At 47.1% G+C, this 20295-nt stretch overlaps 1 protein-coding gene across 1 annotated transcript in view; it reads right to left on the reverse strand.

The window, feature by feature from the left end:
• Nucleotides 1–20295, reverse strand: part of mapkap1 (MAPK associated protein 1) — a 102371-nt gene that overhangs the window by 24979 nt on the left and 57097 nt on the right. The window contains exons 7-9 of the mRNA XM_041897337.2: nucleotides 14493–14600; nucleotides 11724–11864; nucleotides 3287–3424 (exon numbers count right to left, since the gene is read on the reverse strand). Coding sequence (XP_041753271.1) covers nucleotides 3287–3424; nucleotides 11724–11864; nucleotides 14493–14600 — 387 coding nt within the window. The remainder of the gene's footprint in view (nucleotides 1–3286; nucleotides 3425–11723; nucleotides 11865–14492; nucleotides 14601–20295) is intronic.

Below are 20295 nucleotides of genomic sequence, written 5' to 3' on the forward strand. Positions count from 1 at the left end.
GTGTGAATAGAGGTGGAGAGATGGAGACTGGGTATTGGTAATGCAGTGTGAATAGAGGGGGAGAGATGGAGACTAGGTATTGGTAATGCAGTGTGAATAGAGGGGGAGAGATGGAAACTGGGTATTGGTAATGCAGTGTGAATAGAGGGCGAGAGATGGAGACTAGGTATTGGTAATGCAGTGTGAATAGAGGGGGAGAGATGGAAACTGGGTATTGGTAATGCAGTGTGAATAGAGGGCGAGAGATGGAGACTGGGTATTGGTAATGCAGTGTGAATAGAGGGGGAGAGATGGAAACTGGGTATTGGTAATGCAGTGTGAATAGAGGGCGAGAGATGGAGACTGGGTATTGGTAATGCAGTGTGAATAGAGGGGGAGAGATGGAGACTGGGTATTGGTAATGCAGTGTGAATAGAGGGGGAGAGATGGAGACTGGGTATTGGTAATGCAGTGTGAATAGAGGGGGAGAGATGGAGACTGGGTATTGGTAATGCAGTGTGAATAGAGGGGGAGAGATGGAGACTAGGTATTGGTAATGCAGTGTGAATAGAGGGGGAGAGATGGAAACTGGGTATTGGTAATGCAGTGTGAATAGAGGGCGAGAGATGGAGACTGGGTATTGGTAATGCAGTGTGAATAGAGGGGGAGAGATGGAGACTGGGTATTGGTAATACAGTGTGAATAGAGGGGGAGAGATGGAGACTGGGTATTGGTAATGCAGTGTGAATAGAGGGGGAGAGATGGAGACTGGGTATTGGTAATGCAGTGTGAATAGAGGGGGAGAGATGGAGACTGGGTATTGGTAATGCAGTGTGAATAGAGGGGGGAGAGATGGAGACTGGGTATTGGTAATGCAGTGTGAATAGAGGGGAGAGATGGAGACTGGGTATTTGTAATGCAGTGTGAATAGAGGGGGAGAGATGGAGACTGGGTATTGGTAATGCAGTGTGAATAGAGGGGGAGAGATGGAGACTGCCTGGCTGATTAAAGCAGCCTCTACAACGGACAGAGATGGAAGCTAGGGAGGCGGCAGCTTGGGGAGAAAAGAGAGGAGGCCTCGTCTACGGGGCTTTATTACAGATGGCAGGAGATGATGGTGGGTTAACAGAGATACGAGAACACACACACAGGCGATGAGCTAGGTTCTATCAGCCTGGTGGACGTGTGGGGGAGACCGTCGTGGAAACGCCGGGCGGCTTCAACGATTACAATCTGTATTTGATGGTCCGTATTGCTGTCAGTTAAAATAAGACATCTGCTTAGTCGCAAGGTGCAACCTGAAGATAGATCACTCTATCCAGTATCACCATTGACTTGTAATACAGGTTATGTTTACTGACTGCTACTAAACGCAGCTTCTTCAACTGAATCTTCTGGTATTTACAGCCTCTTATGGAAGGTCTCAGCACTCTGCCAAAGTCAAACCAGAGGAATATACAGTCAAAGGTGACTAAATGAATATGATCCCCCGAAAAATGAGTGCTTTCAGTGTGAGGGGGATACAGTGGGGAAAAAAAGTATTTAGTCAGCCACCAATTGTGCAAGTTCTCCCACTTAAAAAGATGAGAGAGGCCTGTAATTTTCATCATAGGTACACGTCAACTATGACAGACAAATTGAGAAAAGAAAATCCAGAAAATCCCATTGTAGGATTTTTAATGAATTTATTTGCAAATTATGGTGGAAAATAAGTATTTGGTCACCTACAAACAAGCAAGATTTCTGGCTCTCACAGACCTGTAACTTCTTCTTTAAGAGGCTCCTCTGTCCTCCACTCGTTACCTGTATTAATGGCACCTGTTTGAACTTGTTATCAGTATAAAAGACTCCTGTCCACAACCTCAAACAGTCACACTCCAAACTCCACAATGGCCAAGACCAAAGAGCTGTCAAAGGACACCAGAAACAAAATTGTAGACCTGCACCAGGCTGGGAAGACTGAATCTGCAATAGGTAAGCAGCTTGGTTTGAAGAAATCAACTGTGGGAGCAATTATTAGGAAATGGAAGACATACAAGACCACTGATAATCTCCCTCAATCTGGGGCTCCACGCAAGATCTCACCCCGTGGGGTCAAAATGATCACAAGAACGGTGAGCAAAAATCCCAGAACCACACGGGGGGACCTAGTGAATGACCTGCAGAGAGCTGGGACCAAAGTAACAAAGCCTACCATCAGTAACACATTACGCCGCCAGGGACTCAAATCCTGCAGTGCGAGACGTGTCCCCCTGCTTAAGCCAGTACATGTCCAGGCCCGTCTGAAGTGCATTTGGATGATCCAGAAGAGGATTGTGAGAATGTCATATGGTCAGATGAAACCAAAATATAACTTTTTGGTAAAAACTCAACTCGTCATGTTTGGAGGACAAAGAATGCTGAGTTGCATCCAAAGAACACCATACCTACTGTGAAGCATGGGGGTGGAAACATCATGCTTTTGGGCTGTTTTTCTGCAAAGGGACCAGGACGACTGATCCGTGTAAAGGAAAGAATGAATGGGGCCATGTATCGTGAGATTTTGAGTGAAAACCTCCTTCCATCAGCAAGGGCATTGAAGATGAAACGTGGCTGGGTCTTTCAGCATGACAATGATCCCAAACACACCGCCCGGGCAACGAAGGAGTGGCTTCGTAAGAAGCATTTCAAGGTCCTGGAGTGGCCTAGCCAGTCTCCAGATCTCAACCCCATAGAAAATCTTTGGAGGGAGTTGAAAGTCTGTGTTGCCCAGCGACAGCCCCAAAACATCACTGCTCTAGAGGAGATCTGCATGGAGGAATGGGCCAAAAATACAAGCAACAGTGTGTGAAAACCTTGTGAAGACTTACAGAAAACGTTTGACCTGTGTCATTGCCAACAAAGGGTATATAACAAAGTATTGAGAAACTTTTGTTATTGACCAAATACTTATTTTCCACCATAATTTGCCAATAAATTCATTAAAAAATCCTACAATGTGATTTTCTGGATTTTTTTCCTCATTTTGTCTGTCATAGTTGACGTGTACCTATGATGAAAATTACAGGCCTCTCTCATCTTTTTAAGTGGGAGAACTTGCACAATTGGTGGCTGACTAAATACTTTTTTTCCCCACTGTATGTGTTTACCAGTCAGTGACCTTGTGTGTCACCACACACAAACACAGTGCACACAAACACACACACACACAGTACACACACACAGTACACACACACACACACACACAGTACACACACACACACACACACACACACAGTACACACACACACACACAGCACGCGCACACACACACAACGGTGGTACTCACTGGGGCTCCTCTCCTCCACAAGGTCACAGGCACAGAGGTGGTCTGAATCGATGGAGATAGGCTTCTGTCGGATCCAGAACTTGGTGCTGGTCTTCTGGTTGGTGACGGGGTCAATCTCCACCTTTTCCCCCGAGATGCCTGCATGGGGGACAGGGAGTGAGGTGAGAGCGTAGGGGAGAGAGAGAGATGGCAGAGGTCAAATCATCTACTCCACACCGATTCTACTCTCCATCCTCCATTTTGTTGTGGGACACAACAGCATCTCTCGTGGATTGTCACTGCGTAAAGCGTCGGCGTAATCCGTTTTTGTGAAAATGATGGTGCTGTGTGGCGTTAATGGCCATTCACAGTGCTAATCTGTCATCACTGTCGCCTAGGCTCTGCTGCTGCGCACAAACACACACTACACACACACACACACACACACACACACTACACACACACTACACACACACTACACACACACTACACACACACTACACACACACACACACACACACACACAGAGAGAGAGAGACAGTAAAATGGATGCTAGAGATGTCCATGGACATAGAGATGTGACACAGCAGATTAAGTACAGACAGATTCCCCAGGAGGGGATCTATAGCGGGTCCTATTCAATCAAAATCGCTAACCAGGTTTACGAAAAATGGCATTCCTAACACATTGCGAAAAAGCAGGTTTGAATTTAAAGGTTCCATCCATTTTTTGACTTTTAAATTAATGATATACGCATTGATTCTCGAAGAATACAACTTATAGATGCCCTTCATAAACGGCCCTTTGATAAATAACTTGGTAACCAAAGCAACAACGTCACAAACGTGAGGACATTTAGCGTTGATTTTTGTCATTAAGCTGAGGAAATGTATTTTAAAAAGCTAATCTATTGAATTACTTGTTTATTTTAACTGTTGTGCCGGATACATGGCCATAAAAATAGCACCTTAAATTCCCTGAACGGGATGACTCGACAGAATGGGGACATATCGGGCTCTTGCAATGCCACCAATGGAGACAGGTTTGGTAATTCTTTGTGTGTTTCTCTCCTGTTTTGTTCATGTTTTCATCAGGCAAGCCAGTGGGTTGGATGAGAATTACATTTTGATGCTCTCTATAAAGGTAATGGAGACTAGGCTACACACACACACACACACACACACACACACACACACACACACACAAAGAGAGTGGGGCCTGTGGTCTATGACAGATGTGTCAGCTGTCAATCAGAGCGGTTAATGTGAGGGAGTGATGAACCCGGCTGTCAATCAGAGCGGTTAATGTGAGGCAAAAGGGGGGCGGAGAGATGAACCAAGGGATTTGTTTTGTATTGAAATCCTTGGGTAGGCTGCCTAAGTGTTTTTTTTGGGTCGCCTAAGTCCAAATAGTGTATAAAAATACATTTTCAATGTGAAAAAACGCTTTCAGTGTAAACTTAAACGACTAAACAAGATATAAAGTAATGGAGCTATATATTTTAACTAACAATCACCAAAATAAAGGCTAGACAGTCAGGGAGTATTGAAAATTCCCAAAACAATGAATTTAGCAGTACTGATTGTTATGTTTGAGCAAAAGAACACAGCATTAGCCATGGCAAAATGCATAGAATTGCAGGAAATGTGCTTTAAAACTGCAAAATGTTCTCTTAACTCCATGGCAGAATACGTAGAATTGCAGGAAATTAGCTTCAAAACTGAAACAATGTATCTTCGCTCCATGGAGAAATGTGTTGAATTACAGGAAATTGCCATATATATATATATATATATATATATATATTTTTTTTATCTCTACACTGCCAAGATGGGGGGGCCTAAAAAATTATTTGAAATCCAGCTCCCATTGCCACGCCCCTGCCACACCCACCACCTAAGCCACTTTTTGAATCCAGAAAGAACCCTGGAACCCAACTGTCAATCAGAGCGCTTAAAGTGATGGAGTGCAGGAAAAAGGGCAGAAAGATGATCCCGGCTGTCAATCAAACGATGGTCACCATTTCCACGGGGAACAGAAAGATCCGGGTTGCGTCTCAAATGGCACCCTATTCCCTATTTAGTGCACTACTTTTGACCAGAGCCCTATGGTCAAAAGCAGTGCACTAGTAATGAATAGGGTGCCCTTTTTTGGGACTCAGACCCAATCGCAGCCGCATGGAGTGCTGGGAGAAAAAATGTAGTACTGGGAGACAACATGGAGTACTGGGAGACAACTGGGACCGCTTTGATGGAGGAAGTCTGTTTTTTGTGTGTCATCATTGAAAATAGAGGTCGCTTCCCTTCACCCCCCATTCTTCTGTAAAAGGTTGAGTTCAGTTTTCTGTAAAAATCTCAGTTTGGATTTTAGAGGTAAGGCATTTGAGACCACTAGTGCCTCTTCCATTGCCTCAATTTAAAATGCAAAAATGAGTCATTTTGACAGATTCAAATTAGAAAAGTATTGCATTTCGGTGTCCATTTTTATGTTTATGTGCAAGTTCCACGTTGGTAATAAGTGTGTCATCCAAAGTGTATACGGTCTTATGCAAATCACATGAATGACCCTGTCAAAGCTATTCGCTGCTCTGGCACCCCAATGGTGGAACAAGCTCCCCCACGACGCCAGGACAGCGGAGTCACTCATCACCTTCCGGAGACACTTGAAACCCTACCTCTTTAAGGAATACCTGGAATAGTATAAAGTAATCCTTCTTCCCCTACCCCCCATAAAAAAAAGAAGGAAAAAAAAGTGGTTGTCCCACTGGCTATCATAGGTTGAATGCACCAATTTGTAAGTCGCTCTGGATAAGAGCGTCTGCTGAATGACGTAAATGTAAATGTAAATAAAATATCTGATTAAAGATGAATTTCTTTCTGCTCTACTGGAATGACAATTACAGATTACCACTAAAAGGGAATCAGAAGGATCCCGGCAGAACCTATTCTAACTTCCACTCTATACATCACAGCCACTGATGTAATATGGACTCAGTCACTTGTATTGATGATAATGGTTATTAAATTGCCACCCTATTTTTCCATGGCCACATGGAATTGGTTGCTATAACAAGCCCTAATCCAATTCCGTGACAGAGGCCTCGCCTAATGCTATGTGAAGGGGGCAGATTGAGCATCACATTGAGGGTTATTAGAAAAATTAAGATGGGGCTGGCACCCCCAGACCCCCCTGTCTTACACGACCTCCTCTATAACTGCTTTCCAGGGCCATCAGTCCGTTCTCTTATAGTGGGAAAAGAGAAGACCGCCGACCATCTGTGAGTGAGTTGTTCTGAACTATAACGAGAGACGACACTTTCCCAATAACCGCACCGGTAATTCGGCCCATTCATTTCCCTCACCGCGGTTAACAAGCTTTTATTAAACCAGCAGCATTGCATGGCTGCCGCCACCATCTTTTCTCATTTGCATCAATTAGGAATAAGCCCAGAGCTGAGCTCTCTGGGCGGAGGTGGACTCCAGCAGTGACGCTGGGCAGAGTGTTTTGTTACGGAGGTTGGGGGGAAAAGCAGCGTGAACCAGTGTCTGCAGACAAAGAGACGACAGTGGGACGCGACGTGCGTCAAGAATCTGAAGCCCTGAGGAAGAAGCGCACCAGCCATGGGAGGCAGAGGATACCAAACAGTATGAAGTGGAAGGTCTGCAGGCTTGGTTGAGTAAAGATAAAGTCAAGTCCACCTCTCTAGCCTCTCTCTCTGCCCCTTAGTGCTGAGCCAAATGTCGGTTATTTTTCGTTTTTTTAAACAACTAATTGACCAATTATTTGAATTCCATTGTGTTCTGAGTTTTTCTGTGAGATCAATGCGCTGCAGTTTCTCTAGAGATAAATCAGATCCAGCCTGAACTGTGCGATGTAGTGAGGAGTTGTAGTTTCCAACAGGCCAATATTCTACATAGTTTAGGGCAGAAAATGTGGTAATTAACTACAATGACCATAATCCATTGCGCGGCTACCTGTCCGGCCTGTGTTTCTTTTACGCTACGTAAGAGACAGAAGAATGTGCGATCAATAGGGGATACATAGAGAGCAGTTTCTTCACAAGGTGTCTCTACCTGAAAATACATGATCTAAGTGATTGATAGTTGGTATTCAGCAGTCATAAAAGTATGCCTTATTTACCTTGAAGAACTACTAAAATAGTGATTTTGTCAGACAGCATAGTCAACAGCTCTATAGAGATGAGATGATAGGCCTCCTGTAGCTGGTAGAGCATGGCGCTTGCAACGCCAGGGTTGTGGGTTCGATTCCCACGGGGGGCTAGTATGAAAAATGTATGCACTCACTGACTGTAAGTCGCTCTGGATAAGAGCGTCTGCTAAATGACTAAAATGTAAAATGTAATGATGACTTGGAATGAAATAGTAAATTAATCAAATAAAACAAAATGTAATATACACAACTGAAATATTTTAATAAAGTAAAGAAATGTGAATAAATGATGGTTAATAAGTGATAAGCAGTAATGGGCGGTCACTACAATCATGGGACTTTTATCAATTGTTTTATTCTGTGTTGTTACAGCATTCAATGCACATAACGCATAGTGCATTTAATGTTAGTTTTTTTTAATTATCGAAACTGAAATCATGATTTCTTTCATAATCGCATCGAAACCGAACCGAGCTCAAAAAGCACTAATCGCTCAGCACTACCGCCCCTAACACAGCTTCCCTCCCTGACAACATCTGTCTTCCTTCACCTGCAGCGGCCCCTCCCCCCTTTCTCACATTTGACAGTGTCCAGATACAAGCGCACACACACACACACACACACACACACACACGACTTTTGCACACTGTCTGCTCCTAAAGCCTCTAGCTCAGTCCACATAAATCCCAGAGCTATGGGACACTGGGACATTCCTGCCTCTGTGAATGTGGGATTGGGATTGACCTTTCCCCCCCGATGTTGACATTAAGTAACATCAGTTTGTACCACTAGCTAGCAACACAGGACACTGCCCATCCACTTTCCCTAAATGTCTCTCCTGCTTCTTTGTTTTTAGTCCCACCCAGCCACCCTCAACCCCTCCCATCTATCTCTGAAGACCATCCAGTTCTGATTTCTAATTGCCATATATTTTTCTAAGCCTTTCTATTCTCATAGTTTCTACAGATTGTTAATTCAAGATTAACATTTTTACTAAGAGTATTATTATATTATTGATCGATTGACTATGGCTTTTCACGTCACCCAGCAGTGCTATTTGCAGAGTTAGCTCCAGGTAAATGTTGCAATTCTTCAGCCATTCCTGAACCTGCGACCAGAAACAAGCTACATATGGGCAGTACCAAAACAAGTGACCTAATGATTCCATCTCTCCTGCTTCTATTTCTTCAGCGCTTGGGACTGTAATAGAATCCCTCCGATGTCATCGTACAGTCAGAGTGGTGTCTTCTTGGAAAATACGTAATGGCGCTAAAGCACAGTAGGTGGTGTGGGATGGGTTGAAAAATACAAACCCCACAGCCATTACAAACGCCACAGCCATTACAGACCCCACAGCCATTACAAACCCCACAGCCATTACAAACCCCACAGCCATTACAAACCCCACAGCCATTACAAAACCCCACAGCCATTACAAAACCCCTCAATGGTTTGTCAGCAAGGCTTAGCGCCAACACCCGCCCCCCCCCCCACCTTTCTGCTCTTCTCCAACTTTGTTTAATCTGACACGCTGAACGTATCTGTTGACGGTTAAGCCGTGGAGTTCGCTAGCTGCCGTCGCCTCTGAAACCCCAGGAAACCCCCTATCTCTGAGAAACACTGGGGAGAGCATCCGACAGGTCTTTTGGTTTAAGAACCCATCCTCTGTCAGCCTAGGGAGAGGAGGCTCCACAAAGCTGGCAGCCTGGTTTCAATTCAATAATATCAGCATGAATGCAAAAAGCGGCTATAATATGTGAAAATGTGAGGCGTTGTCGTTACATGTGTCTGACAGCTGATGGGTAACACTGTGAATGAGATAAATCATTCATTTGAATTCGAAAAAATGTGCCCAAAAGCCAACAGTTTATGGCTTGGCAAAGCCTCAGGTTGAGATGTCAGATGTTGAAGTTTATCAAACATGAAACAACAGTATTACTATTCATTCTACTTTACAAATACAGTTCCATCAAATTATCCTCAATTTGCTATTGGCTGTGACAGTTAGAGAGGGGTTAAGAGATGGGCTGTAATGGGCTGAGACAGAGAGAGAGGGGTTAAGAGATGGGCTGTAATGGGCTGAGACAGAGAGAGAGGGGTTAAGAGATGGGCTGTAATGGGCTGAGACAGAGAGAGAGGGGTTAAGAGATGGGCTGTAATGGGCTGTGACAGAGAGAGAGGGGTTAAGAGATGGGCTGTAATGGGCTGAGACAGTGAGAGGGGTTAACAGATGGGCTGTGACAGTGAGAGGGGTTAACAGATGGGCTGTGACAGTGAGAGGGGTTAACAGATGGGCTGTGACAGTGAGAGGGGTTAACAGGTGGGCTGTGACAGTGAGAGGGGTTAACAGATGGGCTGTGACAGTGAGAGGGGTTAACAGGTGGGCTGTGACAGTGAGAGGGGTTAACAGATGGGCTGTGACAGTGAGAGGGGTTAACAGATGGGCTGTGACAGTGAGAGGGGTTAACAGGTGGGCTGTGACAGTGAGAGGGGTTAACAGGTGGGCTGTGACAGTGAGAGGGGTTAACAGGTGGGCTGTAATGGGCTGAGACAGAGAGAGAGGGGTTAAGAGATGGGCTGTGACAGTGAGAGGGGTTAACAGGTGGGCTGTGACAGTGAGAGGGGTTAACAGGTGGGCTGTGACAGTGAGAGGAGTTAACAGGTGGGCTGTGACAGTGAGAGGGGTTAACAGATGGGCTGTGACAGTGAGAGGGGTTAACAGATGGGCTGTGACAGTGAGAGGGGTTAACAGGTGGGCTGTGACAGTGAGAGGGGTTAACAGATGGGCTGTGACAGTGAGAGGGGTTAACAGGTGGGCTGTGACAGTGAGAGGGGTTAACAGGTGGGCTGTGACAGTGAGAGGAGTTAACAGGTGGGCTGTGACAGTGAGAGGGGTTAACAGGTGGGCTGTGACAGTGAGAGGGGTTAACAGATGGGCTGTGACAGTGAGAGGGGTTAAGAGCAGAGGATATTTGTCCCATGTGCTGGTTACGGCAGGAGTAACAGAGTATCCAAAGCACATGTAAAAACTGCACTACTAGACTGACAGACTTTGATTCAAAATAGCGCAAGTCCAACTGTGAACAAGGACTGTGTGGTTTGAACAAAGGACATGTTCACGCTCACAGTCCTCATCAGTCAGACCAGGAGGAGACAGTCTGCTTCCCAAACGCCACCCTATTTCCTATACAGTGTACTACGTTTGACCAGAACCCTATGGGCCGTGGTCAAAAGTAGTGCACTAAATAGGGAATAGGGTGGCGTTTGGAACGCTGCACGTCTCCTCCTGGTCTGAATTAGCGCTCATTACCACAGCCAATGGGCCAGTGGGGGGGGTACAGTGGTTACCATGGCAGATTGTTGTAAACAACAAGATTGATCCTGCTTTCCAGGAAGTGACCCGGTGACCCTGGGTTGACCTGTGGCAACGTGATTGGAGGGGGAGATTTAGTTTCTTTCTCATGCCATACCTAAGTCCTCTGGCTGAAACCTAACCTGGGGTAAACGCCTGCCTGACTAATTCGAAACAGAGAGGGACCCAACTATTAAGGTATAAACAGCATTTCATAAAAAGGTCTCTATTTTTGATATTGCCTTGGAAGGCTGGACCAACGTGTTGTCTGTGGCAAAGGAAGAATGGAGAGCAGGGTTGGGCCGGGATGGGGGTAGGGTTCAGCAGGATCGGGCCCGTGTGGGGGTAGGGGTAGGGAGAGCAGGGTTGGGCCAGTGTGGGGTGGGGGTAGGGAGAGCAAGGTTGGGCCAGTGTGGGGTGGGGGGAAGGGAGGGAGAGCAAGGTTGGGCCAGGGGTGGGGTGGGGTGGGGGTAGGGAGAGCAGGGTTGGGCCAGTGTGGGGTGGGGGAGGGAGGGAGAGCAGGGTTGGGCCAGTGCGGGGTGGAGGGAGGGAGGGAGAGCAGGGTTGGGCCAGTGTGGGTTGGGGGGAGGGAGGGAGAGCAGGGTTGGGACAGTGTGGGTTGGGGGGAGGGAGGGAGAGCAGGGTTGAGCCAGTGTGGGGTGGAGGGAGGGAGGGAGAGCAGGGTTGGGCCAGTGTGGGGTGGGGGGAGGGAGAGCAGGGTTGGGCCAGTGTGGGGTGGGGGTAGGGAGAGCAGGGTTGGGCCAGTGTGGGGTGGGGGTAGGGAGAGCAGGGTTGGGCCAGTGTGGGGTGGGGGTAGGGAGAGCAGGGTTGGGCCAGTGTGGGGTGGGGGGAGGGAGAGCAGGGTTGGGCCAGTGTGGGGTGGGGGTAGGGAGAGCAGGGTTGGGCCAGTGTGGGGTGTGGGTAGGGAGTATTTACCGAGCTGTACGTCAGTGGTGAAGCGGAGCTTGTGGATCATGCTGATCTTGAAGGACTTGTAGCGATGGCTACTCAGCATGTCCTGCACCGTGGTGATGTCCATGGGAGGATCTTCCTCTGAACTGTCCTCTCCTCTAGAGCCTGACAGAGAGAACGGAGAGACAAACAGGGTGGGAAAGAGAGAGAAAAAGGAGGTGGGAGAGAGAGAAACAGGGGGTGGGAGAGAGAGAGAAACAGGGGGTGGGAGAGAGAGAAACAGGGGGTGGGAGAGAGAGAGAAACAGGGGGTGGGAGAGAGAGAGAAACAGGGGGTGGGAGAGAGAAACAGGGGGTGGGAGAGAGAGAGAAACAGGGGGTGGGAGAGAGAGAAACAGGGGGTGGGAGAGAGAGAGAAACAGGGGGTGGGAGAGAGAGAAACATGGGGTGGGAGAGAGAGAGAAACAGGGGGTGGGAAAGAGAGACAAACAGGGGGGTGGGAAAGAGAGAGAAAAAGGAGGTGGGAGAGAGAGAGAAACAGGGGGTGGGAGAGAGAGAGAAACAGGGGGTGGGAGAGAGAGAAACAGGGGGTGGGAGAGAGAGAGAAACAGGGGGTGGGAGAGAGAGAAACAGGGGGTGGGAGAGAGAGAAACAGGGGGTGGGAGAGAGAGAAACAGGGGGTGGGAGAGAGAGAAACAGGGGGTGGGAGAGAGAGAGAAACAGGGGGTGGGAAAGAGAGACAAACAGGGTGGGAAAGAGAGAGAAAAAGGAGGTGGGAAAGAGAGAGAAACAGGAGGTGGGAAAGAGAGAGAAAAAGGGGGTGGGAAAGAGAGAGAAACAGGGGGTGGGAAAGAGAGAGAAACAGGGGGTGGGAAAGAGAGACAAACAGGGTGGGAAAGAGAGAGAAAAAGGAGGTGGGAAAGAGAGAGAAACAGGGGGTGGGAGAGAGAGACAAACAGGGTGGGAAAGAGAGAGAAAAAGGAGGTGGGAAAGAGAGAGAAACAGGGGGTGGGAGAGAGAAAGAAACAGGAGGTGGGAAAGAGAGAGAAACAGGAGGTGGGAAAGAGAGAGAAACAGTAGGTGGGAAAGAGAGAGAGGAAAGAGAGAGAAACAGTAGGTGGGAAAGAGAGAGAGGAAAGAGAGAGAAACAGTAGGTGGGAAAGAGAGAGAAACAGGAGGTGGGAGAGAGAGAGAAACAGGAGGTGGGAAAGAGAGAGAAACAGTAGGTGGGAAAGAGAGAGAGGAAAGAGAGAGAAACAGTAGGTGGGAAAGAGAGAGAAACAGGAGGTGGGAAAGAGAGAGAAACAGGGGGTGGGAAAGAGAGAGAAACAGGGGGTGGGAGAGAGAGAGAAACAGGGGGTGGGAGAGAAAGAAAAAGGAGGTGGGAAAGAGAGAGAAACAGGAGGTGGGAAAGAGAGAGGAAAGAGAGAGAAACAGTAGGTGGGAAAGAGAGAGAAACAGGAGGTGGGAAAGAGAGAGAGGAAAGAGAGAGAAACAGTAGGTGGGAAAGAGAGAGAGGAAAGAGAGAGAAACAGGAGGTGGGAAAGAGAGAGAGGAAAGAGAGAGAAACAGTAGGTGGGAAAGAGAGAGAGGAAAGAGAGAGAAACAGTAGGTGGGAAAGAGAGAGAAACAGGAGGTGGGAAAGAGAGAGAAAGAGGGTGTGGGGGAGAGAGAGAGAGAAGAGAGAAAGAGGGGGTTGGAGAGAGAGAAAGAGGGGGTGGGAGAGAGAAAGAGGGGGTGGGAGAGAGAAAGAGGGGGTGGGAGAGAGAGAGGGGGTGGGAGAGAGAGGGGGGTGGGAGAGAGAGAGGGAGGGAGAGAGAGAGAGATGGGGGTGGGAGGGAGAGAGAGAGAGATGGGGTGGGAGAGAGAGAGGGGGAGGGAGGGAGAGAGAGATGGGGGGAGGGAGAGAGAGAGAGATGGGGGTGGGAGAGAGAGAAAGAGGGGATGGGAGAGAGAAAGAGGGGGTGGGAGAGAGAAAGAGGGGTGGGAGAGAGAGAGGGGATGGGAGAGAGAGAGGGAGTGGGAGAGAAACAGGGGGTGGGAGAGAGAAAGAGGGGGTGGGAGAGAGAGAGGGGATGGGAGAGAGAGAGGGAGTGGGAGAGAGAGAGGGAGTGGGAGAGAGAGAGGGAGTGGGAGAGAGAGAGGGAGTGGGAGAGAGAGGGGGTGGGAGAGAGAGAAAGATGGTATGGGAGAGAGAGGGGGTGGGAGAGAGAGGGGGGTGGGAGAGAGAAAGAGGGGGTGGGAGAGAGAGAAATAGGGTATGGGAGAGAGAGAGGGGGGATGGGAGAGAGAGGGGGGTGGGAGAGAGAAAGAGGGGGTGGGAGAGAGAAAGAGGGGGTGGGAGAGAAAGAGGGGGTGGGAGAGAGAGAGGGGGTGGGAGAGAGAGAAAGAGGGTATGGGAGAGAGAGAGGGGGTGGGAGAGAGAAAGAAGGGGTGGGAGAGAGAAAGAAGGGGTGGGAGAGAGAGAAAGAGGGGGTGGGAGAGAGAGAAAGAGGGGGTGGGAGAGAGAGGAAGAGAGAGAAAAACAAGAGACTACTTTCAAACCAACAGTAGGTGAAACCTTGCATTGAAGAAACATTTAAGCACAGGCTACAAAAATATGTTCAGATGAGAGATATTCAGGCCTTTAGAGGTGGTATTGAATCAAACCAGGAGGAGGATACTCTGTGTAGGGTGAAGTTGCACCTAGATGCTGATCTTGGGATAGTTTTGATTGTTGATTGTCACTAATTGTTAAGGCTATGGTTGGGGGAGGTGAAGCTGATCCTCGATGACGCCGGAGCAGGATACTCACTGTTTTCCCTGACCAGGCAGAACTCCAGGGTGCTCTGGCTCTCCAGGCTGCTGTCCAGATCCACAGCCATGTTGGGCTCTGTCTGCCTCTCCAGACGGTACATGGGACCTGTGGCACAGCAAGCACAGGGTCAACGCAATGCAACGACTGACTCCACAGAGACCCATGGATTACCATATACAGTCGACTGCTGTGGCGACGCAAGTGCACCTATACAGGCTTTTATACAGGAAGTAAGAATAATGTACAATACTTTAACTCCAACATCTGAAGGCTTGGTCCGTCTTTTAAAGTTTACACTATGGAAGCATTCTTGGCAACGACACCGGTGTGATTTAGAATATTTCATGTTTTGTGTACGTGCGTTTGTTCGATATAGACAAAAAGAACCGAACCAAGACACAGGGGGAAACAGGTGAGAAAGGGATGGGGGCAGGCAGACAGGAAGAGGACTTGGGAGTTCAAGAATTAGCGGGACACGCAACAAAGATGCTCTTTGGCTCCTGCCACACTCGTCAAGACCAAGGGCACAGGGGTCACAGCTCCTCTCCTCTTCCAATACCCACAATCCCATCCCCATCCTGGGCGCTCCTTTGGCTCAGCTCAAACAAAAGGCTGCATTCAGCCTCTCCCTCCCTCTCCTCCCCCTGGTCTCTATTCATCTCTGGCTCCAGGCATGTCAAGGTCAGCGCTCCACCGCCGTATTTAGACGAACGTAACCGGGAGCCCAATTAGATTCGCAACCTTTTCTTTTCTTCCCGGCGACTCCGAGCTTCCATAATGGGGACCCATTTTTAGGTGACCTCTTTGGGCCCGGAGATGCAATTATATCCCCTCGGAAACGACCAACAAAGAAATAAAGTAAAACTGTACGACGGTAACAGAAGAAATGATACTAGATCAGGAACAGAGAATTGGCGTCCGCTGCTCCTGCCCTGCTTTGCTGTTGTTCTTAAGAGTTCGACTGGGCAGGCTCTCTTCATTTCAGGCATTCAAGAGCAGAAAATGTTACATTTACAGACGCAAAAGTACACATTGGATAAAGCACACCCGAAATGTCCACTGAAGTTAGGTGACATTTTGCATCCTGTCTGCAAGGCCAAAAAATGCACTCAGCCAGTGATCAGTCAAGCGATTGATTTGCTCGGAAATAATTAATTTACGATATGTAGATGTGGTGATGTCATAGCTTTTTTTTTTTTTTTACAGTCTTTAAAGAAGTAGCCGTGACAAACAGAGATTGAATTAACAAGTAACTGGTGATGTGGCACAGGCACATTGCATTATATCTAAAGATATACATTTAATCAAATTTGTCCTTCTGAATCAATAATACATGTTGCTTCTGAAAGATGGCACAGGACGTAGACGTCTCTACCTGAAAGCACCTCGCCGTCCAACCACCCCAGCAACGTGCCAATATTATGTAAGGTGGACTAAAAATCCACCAGGAATGTGTTTTTAATTCTTCTCCTGCTTTCTTTCCTACAAAAAAGGAGGCAAAAATCCATATAAAAGCAGCCAAGTCTAAGTATGGCAAAAGACTTTGGGCAATATTTACCCTTTCTCAAATACCGCGGGTTTCCAAAATGTCACCCGAGCCTCAGCGAGCCAGCAAAAGAATATGCCTCGAAGACCTGGAGCGTATCGTGCGTTCACAAGGTAAACAAACACGCTAAGAACGTGCTAAAACCAGCTGTATCGCACAGTGGTGGGTAAAATATTGTAATGTTATCCTAATAACAATTTGCTCTAATCACTGTTTGACTGAGGGTAGCGAAATCTTCGCTACAACTTTGAATTGGGTGTAGAATACGCTTGAAGTTGCATGTGAATTCTTCATCAGCGTCTTCGGTAGAGGCCGCGAACCTCAAAGGGGGGTCACTGCCGAGATGTGGAGTCGGAGGGAGGGCGAAAGAGTGTGACTAATGGTGAACACGGAAAATGACCTTTTAGATTTCTGCCTGACGATGGTGGTGGTGGGCGAGCCTTGGTAAAGGACATGACGTGACCACCAGGATAAAGAAAATGAAAAGCCCTCCTGACAAAAACCACATGCTGAGAGGAAAAGATGCCCTGCCTTGGTGTATGTGTGTGTGTATAAAATGTTTGTTACTGGGTGAATGTGTGTGTGCATAACCTTTCAAGGGACCGTGGAGGAGGTGTGGGCTTTTAGTGCAGTTCATAGGAGTAAAACCAACTAATAGAACTAAAATGAAACAGTGACTGAAACAGAACGCTGGCAAGAAAACTGTTGAGCCATCCTTATTTAAGCCTGGGGGCAACTAACATCTGATTGGTTAACGAGACTGTCTCCATAAGGACAACTGCACATCATTTATTTAACTGTTTATAACACTTTCCTATAGATTCATTCATTGCTCACATACCAATGAGACAAAATTCTAAATAAACTAAAAAGTAACACCCTTGCCTTTCGTGAACTAACAGTCACACTTCACTTTTTCCTATTAGCTGATAGGTATTTTATTGAGGAAAAATGCACTTACTATAACTGAGACGTGGTTGTCTCACCTAGCCATCTTAAGATGAATGCACTAACTGTACGTGGCTGTGGATTAAAGCATCTGCTAAATGACTAACATGTAGAAAACATATAAGAAAAACACAGACATCTAAAAAAAACATGGACACACTGTTTTACTCAGACACACTGTTTACTCAGACACAGACACACCTACTCACGTAGACAAAGGCAAGGTGCACACACACACACCATCTCCCCCGAGCTTCAGACCTCATTTGCAGTTCAAACACACGTGTCGTCCTAGGCCCAGCCATCACCTCCTCCCCAAATGTCACCACAGTTTGCCCGATAATGTGCTCGAGCCCCATTCAATACCCCCTTATCTTCTGGCACAGACCCACCCGTTTTATATTCCCCCAACCTTCACACACCACGTCATATTTCATAGCATTTAGAGCATCCGCGTCTGGCCATTTCATTCAGTTTACCCATTTATACACTGCAAATTTAGCCCCTTTTATACATGTTGGGTTACTGGGGGGATTTTATTTCTTCATGTGATATTTGGGTATGTTTTTGAGTGTTTCTAACGTCCTTATGGACTGGGGCCATCTGATTATAAGCACATTTAGAGGAGAGAGGGGAGAGGGGCTGTCAGTGATAAGCACTCTGCCCTTAAGGAAGGCGAGGTCGTGTCACCTTGCCGAGTACCGAGATGAATTTCATACATAAAATGGCCGCATGGCTACATTCAATTGCATCCCGGGTCTGTCTAGACGAATTCTGAACAGCACGTTATGATGAAGTATGTTTGGTTCATGGCAATTTTTCACTGTTGCTGTTCTTTTGACCTAACGGGTGTTTGGTAGAACTGGGGATTAGCACAATCAGTCAAGGAGCACGCATTTATGCTAAGCTCCCACTACAGAAAAACAAATACAAAGATGCTACGATACAAAGGATTCTGTTAAAAATGGCACTTCATCAGACAATGAAAACTAAAATTGCCAATACCAGTATTTTTTGGCGCAAACTCAGGCCATTGATCCCATTCTAGACGTAAATCACTGGAGGTAAAAACACAGAGGTAAAAACTGTCATTCAAGCACTGCAAGATGGCGAGACCTTGAACTCTTATTGTGAAAAAGAAAGTGAGGGAGAGATTGAAAGAGAGCACGAGAGACAAAGAAGATTGGAAAAGAGTCTCACTCTAGTGAGTAAATAAATAATCAATACTCATCTAAATGTAAATGAGAGAGTAGCCCTCTCTTGATAGTGTGTGTGCGTGTGAGAGTGTGTGTATGAGAGAGGTGGTGTTTGGGGTTATCAACCGGCCAATTTTCCACAGACACTGGGCCACAACCTAATCACCATCACTCAGGTCCTGGACTGCAATGGATCTAGAAATAAATCCAAAGCATCACCTGAGCTCCCACCATGTTAGCTAGGCCAGGCAAGGAGACCACGCTTCACTGGCCTCAAAGGTTCTTCTATGAGATTTGGTGGGCATCTGTGTAGACGTATGGCAGCTTTGCTAATGACACCAGATAGAGCAGGTGCTGAGTGAAAATTAAAAGGGGATTGGGACTAAGCCCTGTGGTACTCCATTGTATCTTTTTACAGAAGAGGCATACTTCTACCTTTGACCCATGTCTGTTTGCAGATTGTTTGTGTTGGAATTCCCCCTGAAAGGCTCAGAGCAGTGACACTGCTCAGGGAAGATCACACAAATGTTGAGGTCTAAGGCAAGGTTACTCATCCGGCAAGTGTAGTTCACCAAACACACCTCCGCAACACCAGGAACATTTAAGTCTAACATTAACATTTAGAGCGAAGGAAAAAAACATCTAAAGAATACTAATCATTTGGGCAGACTGACTGAAAAAAATAAACCACAAGTGTGTGTGTGTGTGTTTTTGTGAGAACATCTGTGGATGACTGTACTGCCGAGAGGATCAGATTTGTTTTCCTCTAACTTGTTAAAAACAAGGAAAGACCATAGAGACAGGTGGTAGGCTGAGTTGACACCCGTTATTGCAGAAAAAAGCTGTCAGGAGGAAGGGAAGTCTTCCACATTCACCACAAGTCAGGAGGAAGGGAAGTCTTCCACATTCACCACAAGTCAGGAGGAAGGGAAGTCTTCCACATTCACCACAAGTCAGGAGGAAGGGAAGTCTTCCACATTCACCACAAGTCAGGAGGAAGGGAAGTCTTCCACATTCACCACAAGTCAGGAGGAAGGGGAAGTCTTCCACATTCACCACAAGTCAGGAGGAAGGGAAGTCTTCCACATTCACCACAAGTCAGGAGGAAGGGAAGTCTTCCACATTCACCACAAGTCAGGAGGAAGGGAAGTCTTCCACATTCACCACAAGTCAGGAGGAAGGGAAGTCTTCCACATTCACCACAAGTCAGGAGGAAGGGAAGTCTTCCACATTCACCACAAGTCAGGAGGAAGGGAAGTCTTCCACATTCACCACAAGTCAGGAGGAAGGGAAGTCTTCCACATTCACCACAAGTCAGGAGGAAGGGAAGTCTTCCACATTCACCACAAGTCAGGAGGAAGGGAAGTCTTCCACATTCACCACAAGTCAGGAGGAAGGGAAGTCTTCCACATTCACCACAAGTCAGGAGGAAGGGAAGTCTTCCACATTCACCACAAGTCAGGAGGAAGGGAAGTCTTCCACATTCACCACAAGTGTTTAATCCGTCAAGTTGTCATGTCAGACCGAGACAGATACTCTGGGATGCCCCCATGAAGCAAGTACACAAACACACACCCACACTTGTAGAGAAGACATGTAGTTAAAGTTGATAGGATAAGTGCTCAAAAGTAGCTGGATACAGTATAACTAGACGCTATACAGTATGTCCTAGAAGATATGGCGTTGTCTGACCAACAGAGAGCCAGAGTGTTGGTGTGTCTGACCAACGGAGAGCCAGAGTGTTGGTGTGTCTGACCAATGGAGAGCCAGAGTGTTGGTGTGTCTGACCAATGGAGAGCCAGAGTGTTGGTGTGTCTGACCAATGGAGAGCCAGAGTGTTGGTGTGTCTGACCAACGGAGAGCCAGAGTGTTGGTGTGTTTGACCAATGGAGAGCCAGACTATTGGTGTGTGTGGTATAGTGTCCGCTGAGCTCACTGTTATTTCAATGATTATCTGTTATTATCGTTAATCGCCGGCACATTATACAGTCAGTGTCGTATTACCCACAAGGAGGAAGATTCTTAGTTAAAATTGCTGCCTTGCTTGCCTAGCTTTCCATTGTGCTATCCTTCGCACTTAACCTATTCAATTCTCAGAGGAACGGGCAAC

Source organism: Coregonus clupeaformis, chromosome 15 (assembly GCF_020615455.1).
Source record: "Coregonus clupeaformis isolate EN_2021a chromosome 15, ASM2061545v1, whole genome shotgun sequence".
Lineage (NCBI taxonomy): Eukaryota > Metazoa > Chordata > Actinopteri > Salmoniformes > Salmonidae > Coregonus > Coregonus clupeaformis.